Source organism: Heterocephalus glaber, unplaced genomic scaffold (genome assembly GCF_053883595.1).
Source record: "Heterocephalus glaber isolate CG9 unplaced genomic scaffold, H.glaber_assembly_v1.0 deba00001428, whole genome shotgun sequence".
In the NCBI taxonomy this organism is placed as follows: domain Eukaryota; kingdom Metazoa; phylum Chordata; class Mammalia; order Rodentia; family Bathyergidae; genus Heterocephalus; species Heterocephalus glaber.
The window spans coordinates 20,516,778-20,540,753 of NW_028258293.1; the positions used below are offsets into that span (position 1 = coordinate 20,516,778).

General features: G+C 42.5%; 2 protein-coding genes and 1 non-coding gene across 18 annotated transcripts in view; 2 read left to right on the forward strand and 1 right to left on the reverse strand.

The window, feature by feature from the left end:
• Znf143 (zinc finger protein 143) overlaps positions 1 to 18,696 on the reverse strand; it is a 56,418-nt gene extending 37,722 nt beyond the window's left edge. Inside the window, exons 1-8 of one of the 7 annotated variants that reach the window (XM_087211702.1) lie at positions 16,146 to 16,288; positions 6,943 to 7,016; positions 6,179 to 6,297; positions 5,786 to 5,878; positions 4,857 to 4,940; positions 4,101 to 4,184; positions 2,375 to 2,571; positions 946 to 1,020 (exon numbers count right to left, since the gene is read on the reverse strand). In XM_087211702.1, coding sequence (XP_087067828.1) covers positions 946 to 1,020; positions 2,375 to 2,571; positions 4,101 to 4,184; positions 4,857 to 4,940; positions 5,786 to 5,878; positions 6,179 to 6,290 — 645 coding nt within the window. In that variant the 5' untranslated portion in view covers positions 6,291 to 6,297; positions 6,943 to 7,016; positions 16,146 to 16,288. Of the gene's footprint in view, positions 1 to 945; positions 1,021 to 2,374; positions 2,572 to 4,100; positions 4,185 to 4,856; positions 4,941 to 5,785; positions 5,879 to 6,178; positions 6,298 to 6,942; positions 7,017 to 15,718; positions 15,898 to 16,145; positions 16,329 to 17,938; positions 18,062 to 18,537 lie in introns of those variants that run through there. The other 6 variants (XM_087211701.1, XM_087211704.1, XM_013074605.3 and 3 more) reach the window with 6 other exon arrangements.
• The window catches only part of LOC106009942 (uncharacterized), a 132,164-nt gene that overhangs the window by 62,988 nt on the left and 45,200 nt on the right, over positions 1 to 23,976 (forward strand). For 3 of the 10 annotated variants that reach the window (XM_087211707.1, XM_087211705.1, XM_087211706.1), the window contains one exon: positions 1,807 to 1,921. In XM_087211707.1, coding sequence (XP_087067833.1) covers positions 1,807 to 1,921 — 115 coding nt within the window. Of the gene's footprint in view, positions 1 to 1,761; positions 1,922 to 7,257; positions 7,470 to 7,819; positions 9,023 to 13,426; positions 13,561 to 18,186; positions 18,287 to 18,611; positions 19,405 to 23,976 lie in introns of those variants that run through there. The other 7 variants (XR_015451454.1, XR_015451453.1, XR_015451456.1 and 4 more) reach the window with 7 other exon arrangements.
• LOC147828000 (small nucleolar RNA U13) lies at positions 13,622 to 13,724 on the forward strand. Its single transcript, XR_015451525.1, has one exon. It is a non-coding gene; the product is annotated as a small nucleolar RNA U13 (small nucleolar RNA).

Sequence of the window (23,976 nt, forward strand, 5' to 3'; positions counted from 1 at the left end):
GTAAGCCACATATATAATTAAAAATTTTCTAGTAGCCATAATGTAAAAGGAAAACAAAACTGGTGAAATTAATTTTAGCAATTATCTTAAACCAATACATGTAGCATGTCCAAAATATTATCAGTTCAACCTATAATAAATATGAGACTTGCAAAAAATTCATTTCCCTGTTTCTTGCTATCTATCCTTTATTTTGCTCTTTAGGGTTTCTCATATAAGAGAAACCACGTGATATTTAACCTGGTGTGTCTGATTTATTTACTTAACATTATGGTCTCAAGGCATATCCATTTTCCTACAAATGACTCAAGTTTATCCTTCTTTATAGCGGAATACTGCTCCATTGTATATAAATATCATATTTTCTTTATCCAGGTTCTGCTAAGTTCCCCAGGGTGGGCTCAAACTTGCAATTTTCCTGCCTCAGCCCTCCAGAGTACTAGGATTAGAGGTGTACCACTATGCAAGTAGAAGAAACTAAAACATACAAAGAGCAAAGTAGCAAGAGTGAGTCATAGGAAGGATGGAGTCCCAGATAAAGGATCCACCACCATGAATGGGGGCAGTTGGAAGATCCCTGGATCTTTGAAACTGCCTTGGATTCTTGCAACACAAGTTTCACCTGGACATCTGTGATCTTTCTATTTCTGTAATGCCAGTTTGCCACAATGGGTGAACCTCGGGACCCCGGTAATTTGAGAAAGTTCCTGGCTAATACATACACAGTTTTTCTGAATTGGTGAGATTTTCTTTTTTCTTTTTCTTTTTCTTTTTTTGTGGTACCAGGGATCAAACTCAGGAAGTTGTACTTGCAAGGCAGGCACAGTGCCACTGAGCTAAATCTCCAGCCTGGTAACAAGTTTTCTGTTACTGCTTTCATCCATCCACAGAAGGGCCTAGAAATGCTCAGAGAAATTCTTACATATGCGAAGCAGCTTTACATACCTGCATTTTTTTCTCTTGCTCATTTTCTCCAATCATTCCAGTACCCGTTACACTTTCACTTCCATCAATGGACACCTACAGGAATGAAATAAAACTTTAAAAAAGTTTCATTTATTTTTGCAGCGTTAGGGATTGAACCCAGGGTTTTATGTATGCTAGGCAAGCACTCTACCACTCAGTTATACCCCCAGCCCCAAATTTCATATTTTCACAATAGTCTATGGTAGGTGATTTATTTTTGTATATGCCTGAATATCTCCCAAATAAAGCATGAAGGAAAAACCTTTTAAATTATATGAGAAATACATGTTCAACCTAAGAAAAAAATACAGCCTTCCAACCCTCACCTTTTAAGGCAAGGTTTTACCATACTGCTTAGACTGGCCTTGAATTATTGGACTCAAGGGATCCTCCTGCCTCAGCCTCCTGAATAGCTGGGGTTACAGGTGCAATGCCATCATACTCAGATCAAAAATCAGACCTTTTAACATAAAACCTTATTGAGATTTTCCTTCACTTTTTCTAATCTCTAATTTCTACTTCTTAATTCATAAATATTTTGTTATTTCTTTTATGGTACTCATTCTTTTTTTTTTTACAACCTTTGAGTATATTAAAAAATAGCCCTGCCATGGCCTAACACCCATAACCACCCTTATGTCCCTGAGTTGGTTTTTAAATCCTCCCCTTGAGGTCTGACAGGCAGAAGTTGTCCTTGAATGCAAGTGGGGCTCAAGTCCTAAGGTGGGCATGGGTCTGGAAGGAAAGGACAGCGGCACAGGTTTTGCTTTCTAAATAAAAATGATTCTTTCCCAGGGGTGCTTGACACTCAGATCAAGTTCTGACAGTCGACACTTCTAGGTGTTGGCCAAGATCCTCGTTTCAAGACTGAGAGAGAAAGCAAGCCTGGGTTCCTCGTCGTTCCAACCCCAGTTGGGAAGAGGCTCCACCAGCTCTCGTCTCAGATCCTCTCATGGTACTCATTCTTGAATATCTTTTTGTGTGTTACTTGCTGTAGATTTGTTTCCTATATAAGACCTTACTCCATTCCCCCCCGGTTTTTTTTGAGACTATGTAGTTCAGGCTGGCCTTGAAATCACTATGTAGCCCAGGCTGGCCTTGAACTTGTGGCGATCCTCCTGTCTCAGCCTCCTGAGTGCTGGGATTATAGGCATGTGCCATCATGCCTGGCCCACTTAGTTTTCTTCTACTATTTCTTTATAGTAGGTAAGTTGATAAGAGTGCTTTTTGTTTTCTTTTCATGAAAAATAAAAAGGCTGTATTTGGGACTTTGTCTTGAGAGGGGGAGACTTTTAAAAAAAATAGTGCTAGAGATCCAGCCCAGGGCCTCCCACATGCTGGACAAGTGCTCCACCACTGAGCTACATCCCAGCCCCTGGGACAATCCTGACACTGTAAAATGCCATACCTTTGCTGCATACTGTTCCAAAGCACTGATGGTGTCAGGGTCAATGGTGGCATCCCCGGTATGCAGCCCTGCCACTGTCCCATCAGCCTGAATTGCCAGGATGGTGTCAGACTGCGGGACTTGCACTGCATGGTGGATGTAGGCCGTGGTACCATCTTCCAGCTGAACTGCCTGTAGTGCACTCTGGTCGTAACTATCTGAAGGAGTGGAAGAGAAGGGCATTAAATTAAAGGTAAAGGGCTGGGGATTTAGCTCAGTGGTTCCGGCGCCTGCCTTGCAAGCGCAAGGTCCCAAGTTCGATCCCCAGTACCAATAAATAAATAAATAAATGGTAAAATCTTTTCCATCATGTTCTGATTCACTCATTAAATTAAAAGTAAAAGCAGGGCCGGGGATTTAGCTCAGTGGTTCCCACGCCTGCCTTGCAAGCACAAGGTCCCAAGTTCGACAACTGGTACCAAAAAAAAAAAAAGTAAAAGCAGTTACATATTTAAAGTACAGGGGAATTAATTTTTATTGAGTAGTTACTATGAGCACTGGACCATCTGCTTTATAGGTCTTATTTTACTTAATCCTCACAAAAACTCTGTAAGGCAGGTCTATTTATCACCCCCACTGTACAAATGGGAATCTGAGGTGCAGGGAAATACTATCACTTTCCTTAGGGACCAGGAAATTTTAAAAACCTAACAAATGAGCTGGACACAGTGGTGCATGACTGCAATTCCAGCTATGTGGGAGGCTGAGGCAGTAGGATCACAAGTTCAAGGCCAGCCTGAGCAACTTAGTAAGACCCCCATCTCAAAATAAATTTAAAAAAAAAAAATTTTTTTTTTTTGCGGTACCAGGGATCCAACTCAAGACCTTGTGCTTGTGAGGCAGGCTCGGTGCCAATGAGCAAAATCCCCAGCCCTTAAAATAAATTTTTTAAAAAAGGACTGGAGACAGCTCAAAACTCTCTGGGTTCAATCTTTAGTACAAGAGATAAACAAGAATAAAAAACTACAGCCAGGGCCTGGGATGTAGCTCAGTGGTGCCAGGACTGCCTGGCAAGTGCAAGGACCTGAGTTCGATTCCCTGTATTAAGAAAATAAAAAAACATAGTTGGGTGTGGTGGCGCATTCCTATAGTTCCAGCACTTGGGAGGCTGAGGCAGGAGGATCCAGGCCAGTGAGTTCCATGGAAGCCCAAATTACATAGTGAGACTGTCTCAAAAAATTTAAAAAAAAAAAAAAATTGGGCCAGGGATTTAGCTCAGTGGTTTCGCCGCCTGCTGCACAAGCGCAAGGACCTGAGTTCGATCCCTGGTACCAAAAAATAAAAAATAAAAAAAATAAACACCTAACAAATAACAGTCAAAATCATTATGTAGGGAGGGCCGGGGATTTAACTCAGTGGTTCTGCTGTCTGCCTTGAAAGCGCAAGGTCCCAAGTTCGATCCCCGGTATCAAAAAAAAAAAAAAATCATTATGTACGGAAACCAGGATTTGACTGCATTATCAGTATGACTCAGAAGTTCATGGTGTTTGCCATTCCAAACCATTCCTGGACAGCTTGAAGTGTTATAAAGTTTCTCCTTGAGCTGTACCCAAATCTGCCAACTTGTATTTCAAAGAACAAACACAATTCTTTCACATGACAACAGTTCAGCAGCTAAGGGCAGGTCTCATTTTCCCCTCATTTCCATTTGTCTCTTATGGTCCACATATTTCCAAAGTTAGTGTACCTTTGGAGGTGTGGTGAATAAACGCTGTGGTCCCATCTTCCAACTGCACCGCTTGACCATCCTCTAGACGCAAACTGTCCCCTGCTCAAGAGGAATTGCTTACATTTAGATCCCAGGTTTTCCAGCACACTCCAATTCACTTACTTAGCAACATCAGACTCAACAGCCATTAAACACAAAACAGCCTATACTTGCTTTATGAGTCATTGAACTGTGAAGTAATTTCAGTACCAAAAAAATAAATAAATAAAAAATAAAATGCTTAGGGCCAGGGATTTAGCTCAGTGGTTCTGCCGCCTCCCTTGCAAGTGCAAGGTCCTGAGTTTGATCCCCGGTACTGGGAAAAAAAAAAAAAAGAAAGAAAGAAAGAAAATGCTTAAAGGTTAAAAAGAATTAGAATACTTGTTTTAGGAATACATACAAGGGGATGAGAGTTAAAAGAAGGAGAAAAAAGAGGAAAATGAATGATATGTTGATATGCAGGATTTGGCTCAAATAACAGATACCTTTACTTAGGACTGCTGCCCTCTGATCTCCAGAGGGTGCCCCAGGAACAACTTCTTCATTATATTTGAGAGAAAGTCTTGACTAAGTTAAAATGTTCTATAGGTCCTCTCTGTGGCAACTACTGATCTCCCTCTTCAGAAGGAAGACTAGAAATCAGGGCCAAGTTAAAGTAGTAAGAAAGAGTGGAAAGCAGCAAATACTGAGTCTAAGAATCAGGAGGGTTTCTTGTGTTGTATCTTAAATACTTACTACTTTTAGGTATGGGTACGTGTTGAACATATGCAGCAGAACCATCTTCCAACTGAATGACCTGCCCATCAATAAGTTTTCCATCTGGAACAAATGATTCAAGTCAATAAATTAGTACAAAAAAAGTTAAAGGTTTATACAATTTCAAAATAATGTCAACTATAAAAACATACACTACTTAAGCTCATGTTTGTTCATCTTGATTCTTCCCTCAACGTTCTGAGGCAATTCAATAACACATCCAGTGATCCTACAGAAAGCAGAAAATCCTCCCTCAGGCATCCTTCCTCCCCTCCAGTTTCAATAAGATGAATTTAAGAGGAAAGAGTGGCTCATGATGGCAAGCTACACAAGTCAATCCTCTATATACCTTTCAGAGCCACTTAGTAGCAGTGACCCTGACCATGGGGAAGCTGAACAGCTACGCCAGTGTATGTCACAGATGTGTCAGAGCCTGTGAAGCCAACTGTCATTCTCACCCCTGGGGGCTATATAGTCCCGTCTATAGTGTGCTCAGTAGGTTTCCATAAAAACAAGGAATTTAGAATATGGCCATTTCCTGAAGCAAAGTAAACACTGATTCAAAGACAATGGTATTTAAGCAAAACCAAATGTCTTCACTTTTATGTTTTGTAACAACATTAAATAATAACTTGAAGTAAAAAAGAAAGGTCTTACTAAAAATGGGTCAGGAACACGAACCAACCCAACTAATTTTGATACCCTAGCCTTGAGCATTTTCTAAATCTCTCAAAGGGTATCCCCAATTATCAAAACAGAATTCAGGCTAAATTGAAATAATTTAAAATACATTACATGCAATGCAGCATCTCTAGGAGAGACTGGAAAGGAGGTATGTTGCTAGGGGCTCCAACTCCGAGGTTATAAATCACCAGTATTCACCAATCAGCTGTGAATGGGGTGCATACCTTTCGAGTTGTGCTGTATGTAAGCGGTAGAGCCGTCTGCAAGTGTCACTGCTTGTAAGCTTACACCTTCCATGTTTTCTAAGTTGTCACCATCTATTACAAAACAAAATTACTTTCTTTAGATAACCATAGTATGGGCATGCTGATTAAATTTTTAAAAAATGAACATTAAGCAAAAGGAGGGTTGCTTAACTCATAGCATTTTAAAAAATATTTCCCAGTCCTACGATACCCAGAATTCATATCAAGTTAAAAATGCTTATAGAAAGGCCTAGGTTTCTGATATTGCTAACTAAATGAGGTCCAGGGAAGTAAATACAGTGTTTTAGAATTTTTCCTTTAGATAAATGATATTTCCAGACCCACAAGATCCCTTCAACTGTCACTGCTCACCTGCCACAGTCACTGCCTCTGTGAGGCACAGGGTGACATGCTGCGCCTCCATCCCTCCTCCAGGGAACTCGGTCATTCCTTGGGAATCCCGATTTATTTGGGCTAACAACATTTTCTACCTGGAAGAAAAATACAGGTAACTGAGAACAAAGAATGATGCATGTGAAATAAATGCTACTAATAATGCTTATGAACCATAAAATACTGCTAAGGATATAAATTTTCGTAGTTTTTGTAAAGTTTTTACGTAGTACATAAAGTTTTTATGTAGTTTTTAAAAGATGAAATTTCACATAAAATGCAAGATAAAGAGTACTAAATCAACAACAACAAAACGAAATAAAAAAAAACAAAAATCTTAAACCTCTAGAAAGTAGCACTAACAACACAGTTTAATAACAGATCAGTTTGCCAGGTATGCCCTGGTTTGTTCTCAGGACCACTAGGGAGTTTGAGGAACAGAAGCAGCAGAGAGGGTTTTTTTGTTTTGTTTTGTTTTGTTTTTTGGTACCAGGGATTGAACTTAGGTCCTTGCGCTTGTACAGCAGGCGCAGGCAGTGAAACCACCGAGCTAAATCCCCAGCCCTGGTTTTTTTTTTTTGGTACTGGAGATCAAACTCAGGACTTTGTGCTTGTGAGGCAGGCAAAGGCGACACTGAGCCAAATCCCCGGCCCAAAAGAGAAGGTTTGATATATTCCAAACACCACTTTGGAAGGTGCTATTAAAAAGTGTGCCGTTTAAAGCTGGGCACAGTGGCACACACCTGTAATCCTACCACTGGAGGCAGAGGCAGGAGAATTCCATGTTCAAGTTCCACCAGGACAACTTAGAAAGGCTCTGGGTAAAACAGGGAGTCAAGGAATACAGTTCAGTGGTACAGCACCCCGGGTTAGAGCCCCAGGACTGCCAAAACGAAGTGTCACTGCCATCTCTAAATTACAGTGCCAGTTGTACTTTACCCCCAGATGAACAATGTACATGTTAATATTTTATGACTCAAATTGCTTATTTTGTCATGGGCAAGGAAAACAAAACAATGCTAAACAACTACAAAATTTTTTTTTTTTTTTGATACCAGGGATCGAACTTGGATCCTTGCACTTGCGCAGCAAGCGGCGAAACCACTGAGCTAACCGGACCTAAACAACTACAAAATTCTTGACGCACAACTTTTAACATCGCTAATAAAGTACACCTAGTCCTAAAAAAATGTTGAACAGGGCAATATACATGCATAAAACATTTGCCTCTAGTCAGAAATAAATGTGCAGGTCTTATATTTACAAAACACTTTTGAGACTCAATAATTTATCCGACATTGTTAAATGAAACAGCTCTGAAGGGCCATAAAAGTTCTTGGGCTTTGTATATCTAAAATGTACCAATAAAATTAATTTTTTTAAAAAAAGTTCTTGGAATCTCTGCTAGGCATGGTGGTACATGGCTGTAATCCCAGCACTTGAGGCTAAGGCAGGAGGATTATTGTACCACTGAGCTACATCGTCAGCCCTGATCTCTGCATTTCTTGTCTTTCCTCCTGAGCCATCTCAGGGGTCTCTTGTGCAAAGGAGGCTCTGATACAGAAGAGAAGGCCTGACACTTCCCAAGAGGGACTTTTTATTTTTCTGTGGCTATTCCAGCACACTGCAGCCAGCATGGCTACATCAGGCCTCCCTGACAGCTCCAGGAGATACTGCAGTCACAGACTCATGATGGATGACTCCACCCCTCTGCAGCCCTCAGTCAAGAAACAGAGGGGGTCCTTCACACCCTGTAAGCATCTTATATAAGCAGCCTCTCACAGATCACTGGGGGTCAGTTAGTGCCTGGTTTTCCCTCATACTGCAGCATAAATCTAATAAATCCTCCTCCAAATAGCATATTCCAGTCGAAGCAGCTGGGTCTTGCTTATGTAGCACAGGCTGGTTTTGAACTTGCTAAATCCAGGCTAGCTGTCAACTCTCAATCCTCCTGCCTCAGCCTCCCAAGTGTTAGATTACAGGTGTGCGTCACCACATTTGGTTAGCATTTTAAAATTATATACCAGGCATGTATTTTTTTTTTTTTTTTTTTTTTACCAGGCATGTATTTTGCCATTAAAATTTTTTTATTGGGGCCGGAGATTTAGCCCAGTGGTTCTGCCGCCTGCCTCGCAAGCGCAAGGACCCGGGTTCGATCTCTGGTACCCGAAAAAAAGAAAAAAAATTTTTTTATTGGTTAGGTGTGGTGGTGTAGGGCTGTAATCCCAGCACTCAGGAAGCTGAGACAGAAGGATCTTCACAAGTTGGAGGCCAGCCTGGGCTACAATAGTGAGTTCAAGACCAGCCTGAACTACATGGTGAGACCCTGTCTCAAAAACCAAACATTTTGACAATGACAAAGTACTTTTCTAGCATATATGAGATCCTGGGTTTGAGTCTCAGCATTAAAATAAATAATAAAAAATCTCACAGAACTTGAAATAAGCATGGTGGTTAATGGCGATTCACTATAATAAAGGGAGGTGGAGATGGAAAAAGGTTAATCACTGGTTATTACGTCACAAAGAGGAGCAAGAAGTTGTGCTATGCTATTGCACGGTAGGGTGATTACTAACAACAGCAATGTTTTGTACACTTCACAAAGATAGAAGAAAGTATTTTGAAAGTTTTCACCATAAAGAAATTATAAATATTTGAGAAAACAGATGTTTACCTTGATTTAAACATTACTACATGTGTTCACTTATCATATCATCCTATTAATATGTACAATTATGTCTTATCTATCAGTTTTAAATAAATTTTATTTTATTTTATTTTATTTTATTTTTGGTACCAGGGATCAAACTCGGGTCCTTGTGCTTGCAAGGCAAGCGACGGAACCACTGAGCTAAATCCCCAGCCCATTTTATTTTATTTTTTAAAAAAACATTTTTGGGCCAGGGCTTTAGTTCAGTGGTTCTGCCACCTGCCTTGTAAGCGCAAGGTCTCAAGTTCGATCCCTGGTACCAAAAAACAAACAAACTTTTTTTTTTTGGTACCAAGGATCGAACTCGGGGTCCTTGTGCTTGCACAGCAGGCGGCAAAACCACTGAGCTAAATCCCCAGGCCAACAAACATTTTTTAAACTAAAATTTTTTTTTTTGAAAAGCAGAGTAGACTACATCATTAAACTCCCAGGATTAAGATTATTGGATTAAAGGGTCGGGGATTTAGCTCAGTGGTTCCTCTGCTTGCCTCGAAAGCGAAAGGTCCCAAGTTCGATCACCAGTACCAAAAAAAAAAAAAAAACCCACAAAAAACAAACAAAAAAAAGATTAATGGATTAAAAATATGAGCAGTCGGGCCGGGGATTTGGCTCAGTGGTTTCGCCGCCTGCTGTGCAAACGCAAGGACCCAAGTTCGATCCCCGGTACCAAAAAAAAAAAAAAAAAAAAAAATGAGCAGTTGTATGGTTATTATAATTTGTTGTCATCACTTTTTTGTTTTTTCTGCGTGCTTTGAACATGCCAGGCAAGCACACTACCACTGAGCTATATTGCCAACTCCTGGTGTCATTTTACTTTTTGGGTACTGGGAATTGAACCCAAGGCCTCACTTATCCCTACCCTTTGGTTTATTTTTGAGACAAGGTCTTGCGATGTAGCCCAGGCTGGCCCTGAACTTGCAGCAATCCTCCTGCCTTAGTCTCCCTAGTGCCATGATTACAGGCATGCATCACCATGGCCCGCAGTATACAGGTAGCCTTAAACTTGAGATCCTCTTGCCTCAGCCTCTGGAGTAGCTATGTTGTTACTAGTATTTTTTCAGAGGGGGGTACTGAGGATTGAACCTAAGGCCTTTGCACTGAGGTACATTCCCATCAATTTTTAAATAATTTATTATTTTGAGACAGGGTCTTGCTAAGTCGCTCAATTGTCCAGGCTGAGCTTGAACTTGCAATCTTCCTACCTCATGTGTCATAACTTTTGGGGGGTGGGGGTGGGAGAGAGGTGTGAGACAGGTCTCGCTGTGCAGTTCACGATGGACCTAAGCTTACTATGGAGCCCAGGCTGGCCTTGAACTGGCAGCGATCCTTCTGCCTCAGCCTCCCAGTGCTGGGATTATAAGCATGTGCCACCACACACAGCTGTGTGTCAAACTTCTTTTTTGGGGGTACCTGGGATCAAACTCGGGTCCTTGCACTTGTGCAGCAGGCAGCGAAACCACTGAGCTAAACCCCGCCCCAGAACTTCTTAAAAGTAACCGCATTACCACCAGCAACCGAATAAGTATGCTTGCTTCAAATCTTTTCTAGCACTGATATTACACTAGAAGTTCTGCCTGATATAAAAGATAGATTACTAGTCAAGAGGTTAAGGGCTGGGGATTTAGCTCAGTGGCACTGTGCCTGTCTCCCAAGCGCAAAGTCCTGAGTTCCATCTCTAGTACCACAAAAAAGAGATTAAAGAAGGGAACTATAAAAATGATATATACTGCTGGGCATGGTGGCACATTCCTGTAACCCCACCTAATCAGGAAGTTGAGGCAGGACGGTGAGCTCAAGGTCAGCCTGGCAACTTAGCAAAACACTATCCCAAAATTAAATTTTAAAATGGGCTACAAATGTAGTTTAGAGTGCTTCCCTGCCATGTATGAGGCCTGGGTTCAATATCCAATACCCCTCTCCAAGATATATACTTTAAATGCTTTAATTTAAATATGCAAACATATACTTGTTTGCCAAACTCTGACAAAAGGTCAGCCTTTTCTCTGAGAATTGGTCTGTGGATCTGTTCAGTACCACCTTTTAACAAAAATCTCAAGTATGACCCATTCTAGTTTGGGTTCTTTTAAAGTAGAGCAAAAACTTAAAATCCTTACAAACTAATCTCTGGATAGAATGCTTTCTGATTTAAAAATTTCTTCCCTTAAACTGGGCGTGGTGGTGCATGCCTGTAATCCCAGCACTTGGGAGGCTGAGGCAGGAGGATCACCGTGAGTTCAAGTCCAGCCTGGGCTACACAGTGAGTTCAAGGACAGCCTGAACTACATACCAAGACCCTGTCTCAAAAAGAAAAAAAAATTCCTTATAGTATTTTATAATCACACAGCTTACAGAACTAAATCTAGTTCTTCAGTTTGACATTTAGGCTACTTTCCAATCTGGTCTGTAGTTACTTATAACTTCATCAACCACTATTATCATTTAGATCTTCATCTATACCATGGACAAACTACTACTAAAAAGAAGCCATATATATGGCTGCATATGTATGCCTGTTCATGTGTGGTGGTGCATGCCTGTAATTCCAGGATTCAGGGAGGCCAAGGCAAAAGGATCACAGGTTCTAGCACAGCCTGGGCAACTCAGTGATTTAGAGAGACTCTGCCTTAAAATTTAAAAAAAAAATTGTAAAAGAGCTGATGTTGTATATCAGTGTGAAGGCTGTAGGTTCCATCCCTAGGGAAAGGGGAGATACTCACCTAATATGACTGTTACACTCAACTGAGTCTTACAGGTCTTTGGATTTCTGAAGCCACATAACAAATATCTAATGAGTTCATCACAACTCATATTACAGAGTGCTTTGTAACTGTCCTCTTTCACTAAACCTGCATATATCCAGCCATGCTTGTCTTTATTTCCCAGAAAACATCTAATTCTTCCTTTAACATGTATGTACAGTTTGGTTTCATCTTCTATCTACAATAGGTGATGTTCAGGACTGAGGATGTGGCTCAGAGGTAGATCACCTGCCTAGCATGTGCAACACCCTGGGTTTGATTCCCAGCACTGTAAAATAGGGATGTTCTGTCACCACCCCCTTGTTCTCTAGGACAGTAATCTCTTTATCTTCTTCTTAGCTCTTATCTGAATTGTAATTGAAGTCTAAAGTTTTATGGTATGAGGGATCCTGGTTTGTGGGTTCACCACTGAATTCTCAATACCTATGAGAAGGCCTGGCACATAATACAAGCTTACTAAATATCTGATGAACAAATTAATAAAACTGGTAGGCAGTTTTGGCTAATTACCACCCTGAGGCAAGATTAGTGTGCAGAGGACTTTAAAATTGATTATGCCCAAAGCAGGCTGTAAAGACTTAACCCCTCAACTGGCTTGTTTTGAGGGGTCTGATTGAAGCCTACATGTCAAGGTCAGAGTAACTCGCACCCAAATTTGGTTCCCACAACTAAAAGCTTCTGACTAGGAGGACAATGTTCTAATTATAACCACATATTTTGTCTATTCTGTTCCTAATTCGAGAGAATGCTTTGTCTTGTCCTTTATGAGCCTTGTTTACATTAATTTCCATAGAAATTGTACGGAGCTTGCCTTTTTTTGTTTGTTTTTTAAAATTTTTGTTGTTGTTGTTTTCGGAGCTTGCCTTTACCCCAATTGACTGCCAAAAGTCAATACCTGGGGGCCGGGGATTTAGCTTAGTGGTTCCGGCACCTGCCTCGAAAGTGGAAGGTCCAGAGTTCAATCCCCAGTACCAAAAAAAAAAAAAAGAAAGAAAAGTCAATGCCTGGGACTGCCCAGCACCTTTGTCAGTTTTGACCACCATTGGTCATCCTGGCAACCTTTTTCTCTTAGTTCTCTTAGTATGTTTTTGGTTTTTTTTTTTGGTACTGGGGATGGAACTCGGGTCCTTGTGCTTGTGTAGCAGGCAGGGAAACCACTGAGCTAAATCCCCGGCCTCAATTCTCTTAGTATATATATATTTTTTTCCTCAGGCCTGAGTCGTATACTGGGCAGGTGGGTGCTGGAACCTAACTGCAGGGGTCTCTGGTAAAAGTTTATCTGTCCATCACTTTGTACAATATTCTGCTGTATGTGTTTATCATGTATAAGCTACTATTAATTCAAATTATTCCAATTTCTTGTGACTATTATATCCATACTATTCAAATTTCTTTTTTTTTGGTATCAGGGTTTGAACTCAGGACCTTGTGCTTGCGAGACAGGCACAGTGCCACTGAGTGAAATCCCCAGCCTTAAATTATCACATTTTTTGTTTGCTGATTTGTTTTGGTTTTTTTTGGTACCGGGAATCGAACTTGGGACCTTGTACTTGCAAGGCAGGCGCTGGAACCACTGAGCTAAATCCCTGGCCCTATTACATTTTTTTTTTCTATTACATTTTTAATACAGGGACAAATGTATTTATCATTAAGGATGTGCATAAATAATACAATAACACGAGTGATATACCTATGTACAGTATTCAAAATACTGTATTATTCTAGGGACCACAGATTTTTCTTTTTTTCCTGTACTAGGGTTTGAACCCAGAGCCTGAGCAGAGTTACACCCCCAACGCTTTTTATATTTTGAGATAAGAGTCTCCCTACAACGCTGGGGTCAAAATGTCAATCCTCCTGCCTTAAGCCTCCCAGAGAGCTGCAGTTTACAGGTGAGATGCTCCCATGCCCAGTTGATATCTTGTATTTCAGATGTTAAACAGGTGAGTACTGATCCTTCAGTTCATGAGTGTGATGACTGAGTGTTTATGCTGTGGTGCATGAGATGTGCCTCCCACAAACCTTGTTACGACACTGGCACATTACCCATCTGACGTGAAATAAAAAAGGAGGTCCCGGAATTTAGCTCAATGGTTTTGCCGCCTGCTATGCAGGCGCAAGGACCTGAGTTTGATCACCGGTAGCTTCCCCCTCCAAAAAAGGAAAGTACTTGGTAGGTTACTGTAAATCCCACAGGGTAATGAAAATCTCAGTTGAGAGAATGAGCTTCTGAGCCAGTCACAGGTTCATGTTTCAGCTTTACTGTGTAATAGTTGGACAACTTACTCTTAACTTTAGCTGACTTACCTACAAAATAGGGGTAAATTTAGTTATTTGTTTAGATTTGTAATGAGGACTGTAAGTTTAATGTATATACATAAAACACACAAGTCACTGAACTCAGTGCATAGCCACTGTTAGTTAAGTACTACAAAAATGAGATGAGAATTTTTTGGGGGCTTTTGGGCAGGATTTTTGGAGACAAGGTCTATGTTCCAGGCTGGCCTTGAACTCACTATGTAGCCCAGGCTGGGCTCAAACTCACGAAGATCCTTCTGCTTCCACCTCCTGAATGCTGGGATTACAGGCATGAGCCACCATGCCCACCCTGGACTGCAATTTTAAGAAATGCAGTTAGATGGGCTGGGGATTTGGTTCAGTGGTGCCTTCACCTGCATCGAAAGCCCAAGGCCCCTAGTTCAATCCGAAAGAAAAGGAAAGAAAAGAAAAGAGGAAGAAAGGGGAGGGGAGGGGAGGGGAAGGAAGGGAGACAGAGAAAGAGAGAGAGAGAGAGAGAGAGAGAAAGAAAGAAACGTAGTTAGGAGTTAAATGTCTGCATGCATTAATAATGGACAAGTATTTCTACAGGGTATAGAGTTTCCACTGAGGCATTGTTTTAAAATGGGATTATAGATTTATAAGAAAATATATAAAGAGTTCACTATTTTCAAAAACTATTTTGAGAAAGAGGGAGGGTTCTCAGTCTAAATCTACATTTAAAAACAAAACCAACTTGGGCCAGGATTTAGCTCAGTGGCGCCACACCTGCCTTGCAAGTCCAAGGTCCTGAGTTCAATCCCCAGTACCAGGAAGAAGAAAAAAAAATTGAGGATGTAGCTCAGTGTGAAGGTCAGGGATTCAACCCCCCCACACCCCCAACCCAGCAAAAAAAAAACCCTGAAAACTAAGTAATGATGAAAACCTCAAGACTCAGAAAATTCTCAAATGATCATGAAGGATATATACATTTTAAATAAGGAATAACAGCTGAACAGATTACTTTTCTCCAATCCAGTTAGGTCATTTTTCTACAAAGAATACAAATGAAACTACTTCAGAGTGATATTTCAATGCTCAGCAAAGGTCTTTGATCATTTTGCAAATCATTTATCTGATAAGGGGACTTGAAAAATGCTCAACATCTTTAGCCATCAGAGAAATGCAAATCAAATTCAAAGACTGAGAAGTGCTGGCAAGGGTGTGGAGAAAGTGGAACCTTTGTATCTGATGGGGAGGACTGTAAATGGTACAGCCACTTCAGAAGCCAGTTTTTTCTTTTGTTTTGAGACAAAGTTTTGCCAAGAGTTCAGGGTGGCCTTCAACTTAATCATAGTCTAGATAAGCCTTGAACTTGTGGTGATCCTCCTGCCTCAACCTCCCAAGTGCTGAGATTATAGGTGTGGGCCACCATGCTCACATCCAGCCCCCAGAAACCAATTTGATAGTTCTTTTCTTTTCTTTTTTTTTATTTGATAGTTCTTTTAAAGGTTTAAAAACCTCATTGCTGAGGCAGGAGGATCTCAGGGTCAGCCTGGGCTACAGAGTTAGTTCAGGGCCAGCCTGAACCACACAGCAAAAAACTAAATAAATCAATCAATAAATAAAAGGTTGAACATACAGTTATCAATATAACCCATCAGTTTCATTCCTAGGTATACATACTCAAGAGAAATAAAGACCTATGTCCACACAAAAACCGATACATAAATTTCCATAAAAGCATGACACATTACATCCAAAAGATGGAAACAACCAGGGCTGGGGATGTACCTCAGTGGTTCTGTGCCTGCCTGGGAAGCGCAAGGTCCTGAATTCGATCCTGGGTGATCCCCGGTACCAAAAAAAAAAGATGGAAACAACCCAAATGTCCATCAGTAGATGAATGGACAAAATGTGCTATGTCCATGATATCATTTGGCAGGAAAAAGAAATTAAAGTACTCATATAAGAGGAATGAATCTGGCAAATAGTATGCTAAGCAAAAACCATTCTCTATCTCTCTCTCACTCACACACACATATCATGTGATCCTAATAACTTGAAAGGTCCAGAACAGGCAAATCTATTGGGAGGAGGCAGTGAGAAGAAATGAGGAGAAAGTTTCTTTTTGGGGTAATGAACATGTCCTAAAATTAACTGTTGATATCTGTAAGTGGGCCTGATTTCATAAATGTACAGCTGGGATGATAGCACAAACCTGTAATCCCAGAAATCAGGAGGCTGAGGCAAGAGGATCACTGTGAGTTCGAGGCCAGCCTGGGTTACACAGTGAGACCCTGTCTCCAAAAACAACAAAAATTTTGTAAAAAATATGAAACAAATGAGCTGGCACGGCCGGTGGTACACGCCTGTAATTCCAGCCCTTGAGAGGCTGAGGCAGAAGGACTGCTGTGGGTTGAAGGTCAGCCCCAGCTACATGGTGAGTTCAAGGCTGGCCTGAATTACAGAGCAAGACCCCATCTCAAAAACCCTAAAAAATTAAAAAATATAGGGGCCGGAGATTTAGCTCAGTGGTTTCACCGCCTGCTGCGCAAGCACAAGGACCTGAGTTCGATCCCTGGTACCAAAAAAAAAAAAAGAAAAATTAAAAAATTTATAAAGTAAATGTTTAACTGAATATATTGAAACTCTTCTAACTAACTATACATTTTAAAATGGTTAACTGTATGTGAATTAGGTTAAAAAAAGGTTGATATTTTTAGGGCCGGGGATTTAGTTCAGTGATCTGACGCCTACCTCGCAAGCGCAAGGTCCAGGGTTCCAGCGCCAGTACCAAAAAACCCCACAAAAAAGTTGTTATTTTTAAAAAACAGAGGAGGGCCGGGGATTTAGCTCAATGGCGCCTTGCCTCACAAATGCAAGGTCCTGAGTTCGATCTCCGGTAAGGGAGGGGGGATAGAGGAGGGGAAATATTGGTACAGCCAATTCACTTTTAAAAGTTTCCAAACAATCAAAATATGGCAGGATAAAACTACTTATTCATCTTACTGGTGCTTTGAGACGATCTCTTCATCACATTGTTTTACTAAACATCTAACAATGAATAAATCACGTACTCGGCAAAAGTATTAAATTATCACACTGGTTTTCTCTAACTACAGAAAAACACAAGTTCGTACGGTATCTTCTAGTAAGATCAAAGACCAGGGTGCAATCTACAGTTTATCACATTCCCACTTCACTATGCCAGCTGATTTAGACACTTTGAAAGCAAAGGCAGAAGCTGATTTTAAACAATAGGCTGGCAGTGGTATTCTTTACTACTTTTTAAAACTTCGTTGTAATGTGGGGGAAAATGTTATAAAAGCAAAAAAGGAAGGGAAAAAAATTGGCTAACTCACAATAAAACATTACAAGGAACTGTAACGATCTGTTTACTCTTGACTAAAACTGGGAAAAGAGGGGAACAATAAACTGCTAAATTTAATATTCACTACTAGGCCTCAGCGATATTTTAAAAAAGGAGATACGAGGGACACAGGGAATCTGCTGGCGATCTGAGGAAATCTTGGGTGCGATCTGCAGGCGAGGTCCCGAGTGGCCCTCGGCCAGTTCCGCAGCCCGCGCCCCCGCTGGGCCCGGTGCGAGCCGTGGGCCGGGCGTCCCACCCCGTGCGGCTTCGCCTCGGCTCTTCGGAGAAGGCGCTCCGCGAGGAGGTCGGGCCGGGACACACCCTCCCCTCCTCTCCCTCCCCTTGGCGGTCCCCTAAGGGGAACAGGCGGGGCGCGACGAGCAGAGACAGAGAGTGGGGGGTGCGTCCTCAGCGAGAAAGGCTCCGCCGCCCCAGAGTGGCGGTCGCAGGTTATTAATAAACTCCGGTTCTGCCCAGGCGCGGCTACCGAAGCGGCCGTAGGATCGGCAAGGGCCTGCGGCCAAGGCTGAGGAGCGGGAGCCGGGGCCCGGGCCCAAGCGGGCCCGCGCCGCCGCGCTGAGGGCGGCGGCCGGGCGGAGAATAATGCACACTGGGTAAAAACACATTTATATACGAACCTCCGAGAAAATTTTCCAACAATTCCTTCGTCCGACCACCATGCACCAGGACAGGAAACAGCCGCCCGGCCCCCAGGCCCAGCAACACGCATAGCGTGTTTGAAGCCCGCCCCCAGCCTCCATTGGGCTATCTTTACGTCACTCATGGGACTCTTCCTGCTAGCCATTGGTCCAAATTTAGCCTCCTGTAAAGGAACCGCCTTTCGTCACGCCCCTCCTCGTGACATCATATCACCCCGGCCTTCCAGCTCGCGCCTGAGTGGCTCCCGCAAAGGGCGGAATCAAACCTCCCGAGTCTGACTGGTTGGTAGAACCGCCCATCCCTGACCGACTCCACCTCACTGACAAGTAAGTTATGCCGATTCTGGGGCCCCTGCAGAAGCCGCCATTTTGTATCGAGGGAGGGAGGCTGGTCCTTGTGATTACCCGGGAGGGAGAAGGGGTGACAGGCGCCATTTTCCCCACAGGGGCGAGGAGGCGGCTTTGGATCTCCCGGTGGGCTTGCCAGAGTGCTGGATTCGACGGGCTTTGCCTTGCCATTGCTGAGCGTTGTCCTATCGGGAGGGGAGAGTAAAGAGGAGTAGGGCACAACGGGAGACCTACCCGCTCCCTCGGGGCTCTCTGTGCCGGCCGAGGCCCGTGGTCCTGAGCGAGGCTTCTACTTTCCCGACAGCTGCTGTGTGCCAGCGTCTGGTCTCCGAGCCAGCCTGCGCTTCTCCGGCTGCCGGGGACATCACGGGGCAGCCAGAGGGCGAGGCTTCCGCTCCTGCTGCACCTCCGGCAGAGCTTGGCACAGGGCGGCGTGGCCTTGGACTCCGCTGGGACACTGCGGATGCTTTGGTGCATTCGTGGACGTCTCAGCTCAGTTGAAGTCGACTGAAAGGCTGTCGCTGCGTTCTTTTGTACGTTGTTTCCTTCTTGTGTGTTGAGAACTAGAAAAGTCAGGGGTTGGGAAAGGCATCGAGCCAAGCCCCCTGAATCTGTTAAGAATAGGTGCGAATTAGTTGTGGCATGTGTGGAAATACTGCTTGTGGCTCTCATCCCAACCCTTCGCGAAATCAATGAAAAAAGCCATTCAAGGAAGTATTGGCGACCAGGCCGCTAAAGAGGAAATACAGCGTGTAGATAGATTCTGTTAAATAGGGCACGCCAGGTGTGTATTTGAGCAACATGAGAAGGAGGAAGTTTGCTTGCTGTAACACATTTGGGTCCTACTTAACAAAAATGGAGAGGATCGGACGAGGCTTGATTTCCTTATTTGCTCTTCAGATGATTATATGATTATGAAATGGGTAGAAAGCTACATTTTAAAAGATACTCAGCCCTTAAGTGGGCATCGTGTAATGCTTGTAATCTCAACATTATAGGATACTGAGGCAGGATCGCACGTTAGAGGCCAGTCTGGGCAATTTAGGGATTTAGCCCATGTCTCACAAAAACAACCAAAAAAAAAAAAAAAAGCAAAAGTTCACAGGTTCATAGGACACATGAACCCAGAATTAAATTCATTTAGTCACCTGGCACAGCTTCCGCCTGGAAAGTGAGATATTGTGAATGTTCCACTTGTTAGAATTTAATTAGAAAATACTTTTTTGAACCCAGGGCCTTCACACTGACTTGCCTTCCCTAGTCCTTTTTTATTTTGAAACGGGGTCTTGCTATGTAGCCTGGGTTGGGTTGGAATTGGATTTTTCTGCCTCAGCCTCCCAGAGTACTTGGATTACAGGTGTGTACCACTATGCTTAGCCACTTTTAGAAGAGTTCTATGATTAGGTTACTCAAAATGTTTTCAAATCTTAGACCCAGACTTCTCAGTTATGTGTTAACAGAACTTTAGGCACAATTCTTTATTGTTCTGTTAGTGGCTAATTGCATGATTTCCTTCATTTCAAGCTGATTTATACTACTTACAGTATGAATGTAATTTTTCCTTCTTCTAACTCTACCCTTGGATCACATTAACTTCATGGGTTCCATCTTTGAAAGTACTGCCCAACTTAAGTCAAAGGTTTACCAGTTGTGGTTAATGTGTGTCAGGCTTAGTTGCAAACTGTGAGAAAAATAGACTCTTAATTTATAAAACATAAATCTCTTAAAGCCTCTAAAGATCCCATGTCTTTTTTATCTCCAATACTGGGCAAGAGAGCCAGGACCTGGCATATTCTAGTTAAGTGCTGTACCACCTAGCTAGCTATACCCTAACCTCCCCAGATGTCTCAATCTGCCTACCTCCACAAGCGTGTATCATTTTTGGCTTCTGATTACATTGGCTTAAATTCAAAGTAGAGCATTCCAGACAAAAGGAAACCAATAGTTTTGTCAGTATATATAGTTACACAGTGCATAGACAGGAATAAAATCACTGTTCTTAAGTTTATTTTTGTGGGGAAACTCGAGACAGAACATAGCTGGATTTTGGGGGGTTTTGTTTTGTTTTGTTTTGTTTAGGAGATTAAACTTATGTCTCCCAATAGGGAACATGATTGATAATATTTAATTTAAAAAGACATAGTGGGGGATTTAGCTCAATGGTTCTGCCACCTGCCTTGCAAGGGCAAGGTCCCAAGTTCAATCCCCAGTATCAAAAAAATAAAAAAGCATACAAGAGGCCAGGCGTGGTGGCCCACTCCTTAAAGTGTGGTGTTGCACATCTGGAATCCCAGCACCTGTGAAGCTGAAGCAGGATTGCCATGAGTTTGAGGCCAGCCTGGGCTACATAGTAAGTTTAAGGCCAGTCTGAACTACATACCAAGACCATGTCTGAAAAAAAAAAGAAAAAAAACAATTTGAAATTGTTTGGCCCTCAGGCCTAAAAGAAAAACACTTAATCTCTACCCACAGATGGCCTGGCTATTCCTTGGGTAATAAAGAAAAATGATTGATGGAGGGGAGTATCAATTATAATATGGATAGGCAGGGGATTTAGCTCTGGTTCTACTGCCTACTTCGCAATTGGAAGGTCCCAAGTTCAATCCCTGGTACCAAAAAATAAAAACAAAACTAAAACAAATATGGTTCTTCAACTAGACTTATTTTGCAAAAGGCAGGTAAATGGTCTGAAGTACTCTATGTGCAGGCTGTATTCTTTGAAAGACAATCCTGACCTCTGCAGGTCATGTGGCATAAACTCACCCCTGCTGGCAACCCTTACCCCTTCAGCCCGAGGGGATCTCTCTCCCTCCTTCCCCAAAAAACTCCTGAAGAGCCCTCCTGTCCTCATCCCTTCCCCTCCCAGGAGGAACTTCCTGAAGAGGCCTCCTGTTCCCTCTATCCTGAGGCCGACCCCCGCCCCGTGCAGGAATGGGGGACGACACCCCACTTTGCTTCCTTTACAGGTGATGGGAGCAATAGCCAGAGGGACACCCAGGAAGGCTCAGGTGCCTTTCATTTTTCCCCTGGGAGACCTCTGACAGATGAGTGCAGACCCAGGAAAATTTTCAGAGCACCCTGATATCTAGAAGTATTCAGAGAAATGGCCCATAATTTTGACCTTGTGGAGGTACGTGATACTCCATTTGAGCCACAGCCTCTCCACCTCAGAGACAGGTCTGAGAAAAGCACGGGCTTTTGGGGGTGAGTGATAACGCTGCCTGACAAGAAGCTGAAACCATTTCTAGCCAAGGGCAATAGTAGTTCCTCTTGAGCCCTTTTATGGGACCCTATGGACCAAAAGGGAGTGGGATTTCAGAGACAGACATTTCCTGGCCTGTATATTAGAGGGCCTCTTAAGGATCTGTGTCAAACCTCTAAACCAATGGTGGTGAACCTATGGTAGTGTACCAAAGCAGGACGTTTGCATCATTGAAAGCTCTAAAAGGATAGCCATCATGGCTCTAACTATTACCCAGAAAAAGAAAGAGTTCCCCTTAGCCTTCCTTGAGGGACTTATTTCTTTGCTTAAATATACCTGTTAGCCAAAGCCTGGCCAGCCTGTCTTTGGGCAATTGGTGCCATTGCCTTGTTGATTCCAGAGGCTGCTAAACTTACCATAGGTAATTCATTCTCCTCAAGCCTTTACATAAATACCTCACAAACACCCACACATTTTTCCAAACCTGTAGGGACTCAGATTCTTCACTGTAACTCTGTTCTCACCATTTACAGACAGACTGATAACATAAACATTAATCTCCCTAAGATCTACTGGGTCATGGCACCCACATACATAAGAAACCTAAAATCAGTTCCAGCCCAACATTTAGTCATGCAAATAGGCAATTCCCACTACAGACTTACAGAAAACTGCCCAGATTTTAAATCCCACATGCTGGGCAAATTGTTCCCAAAGGAACTACTTGTGCCCAGTTCACACACAGAGGAGGACAGTACTACTTATATCTAGATGAGGGAAAGCTGACTCATAAATAAAACAGACACAGTCAAAACAGCAGCAGGTTCCCTTTCAGTCCCTTACAGGACCAGGGTCCAATTTCTCTAAGTGTGGACACACTTAATACATTAGCAACCAAAGGGATTATAGGCCCCTGTGCTGCCAGAAGCCCCTTTTCTTCACTGTCCTTCTAACACCTATTTTTGCTTGACCTTCTTAAAGGCTTCTGCCTGGTTTCAATTCCAGCTGAAGTGATACCCCCCCCCACACACAAAGACAATCCAGTTTATCCTCTTACTGATAGGATTAGAGATAACAGTGGAGACTGGTACAGAGTTTGTGGGTCTCACCATATTCTTAACTATTTCAACCAGCTCTGTCTTTTGCTAAAAGTCTACAACAAATGGCACAGACTCACTAGCAGCAGTGGCTCTACAAAATTGGAAGGGATTAGACCTCCTGACTCCTAAAAAACAAAACGGGGGGGGGGTGGAACCATGTCTGCTCCTAAAGGAAAATACTTAAATGCCAACCAGTATAAAATACTGAGGGATGTAACACAAAAACTGTGCTTCTAAGATCTGCCAAAAATTATCTGGGCCATGCAGAGCCTGGTCAGCAATCTGGAATTGGACATCCTAGTTAATCCTCCTTGTGGAAACATTGCTAATGCTTCATTTTTTGTTTTGTGTTTTGTTTTTATGAGACAAAGTCTCACTATGTAGTTCAGGCTGGCCTTGAACTCACTGTCTAAGTCCAGACTGGCCTTGAACATGTGGCAATCATCCTACCTCAGCCTCGTACATGCTGGGATTACACAGGTATACACCACCATGACCAGCACCATTGCTAATGGTTCTTACAGCCTTGTTATTTGGACCATGCATACTCAATCTTAGTTAAATTTGTTTTTTTCCTATTTAACAGTCTTAAATCTATAGATGGTGGTGCAGACAGGCCTAAGACACTCCTCTTGGTTTCTACTGAGGGCCCTTAGATAGTGGTAGACCCTGTCTGCCACCCTGTCAATGCTCCCTCAGCTGAAAGCAGCTAGAATGACTAAGGGCCCCTCAACCCTAACAGCAGTTAGGGACACCACTGTTGTGAGGGTACTGAGACTAGGAAATTAAAAAAAAAACAAAAAACAAGACAGAATAAGGGCCTAAATAAACTGAAATAAGCTCCAAGACTAAAAGGGAAGTCAGCCCTCCTGAAGTCAAAGACCTAGTTAAAAACAGCAACTACATTATTTCAATAGACAAGGGCTTAGATAGAAATAGCCCTAAAGAGTTGGGATGTTAGAAAAGTCTGCCCTTGGGCCAGGGATTTAGCTCAGTGGTTCCTGCACCTGCCTTGCAAGCTCAAGATCCTGAGTTTGATCTCTGGTACCAAAAAAAAAAAAGTTTGCCCTTTAGACATCAGAAGCCTGGCCAAAAGTGGCAAGTACATTATTTCATTTTCATGCCAAAGTCTACATATAAACCCCTGAACTTAGGCCCTCCATGGCATCCTTCCTTGGAGCCCCTATCAGCTAGTGAGAGCTTTTCTTTGTTCTAATAAACTATACCCAGTTCAGTCCCCACTGCTTTTCATAGACTTCATTCTTTGTTGTCTTCAAAACACCCGGAGGAAAGAAAAATTGATAACAAATTGATGGGTATTTATTTCCACTTTTGACTATTAGGAGCAATGTTGCTATGCACATTTT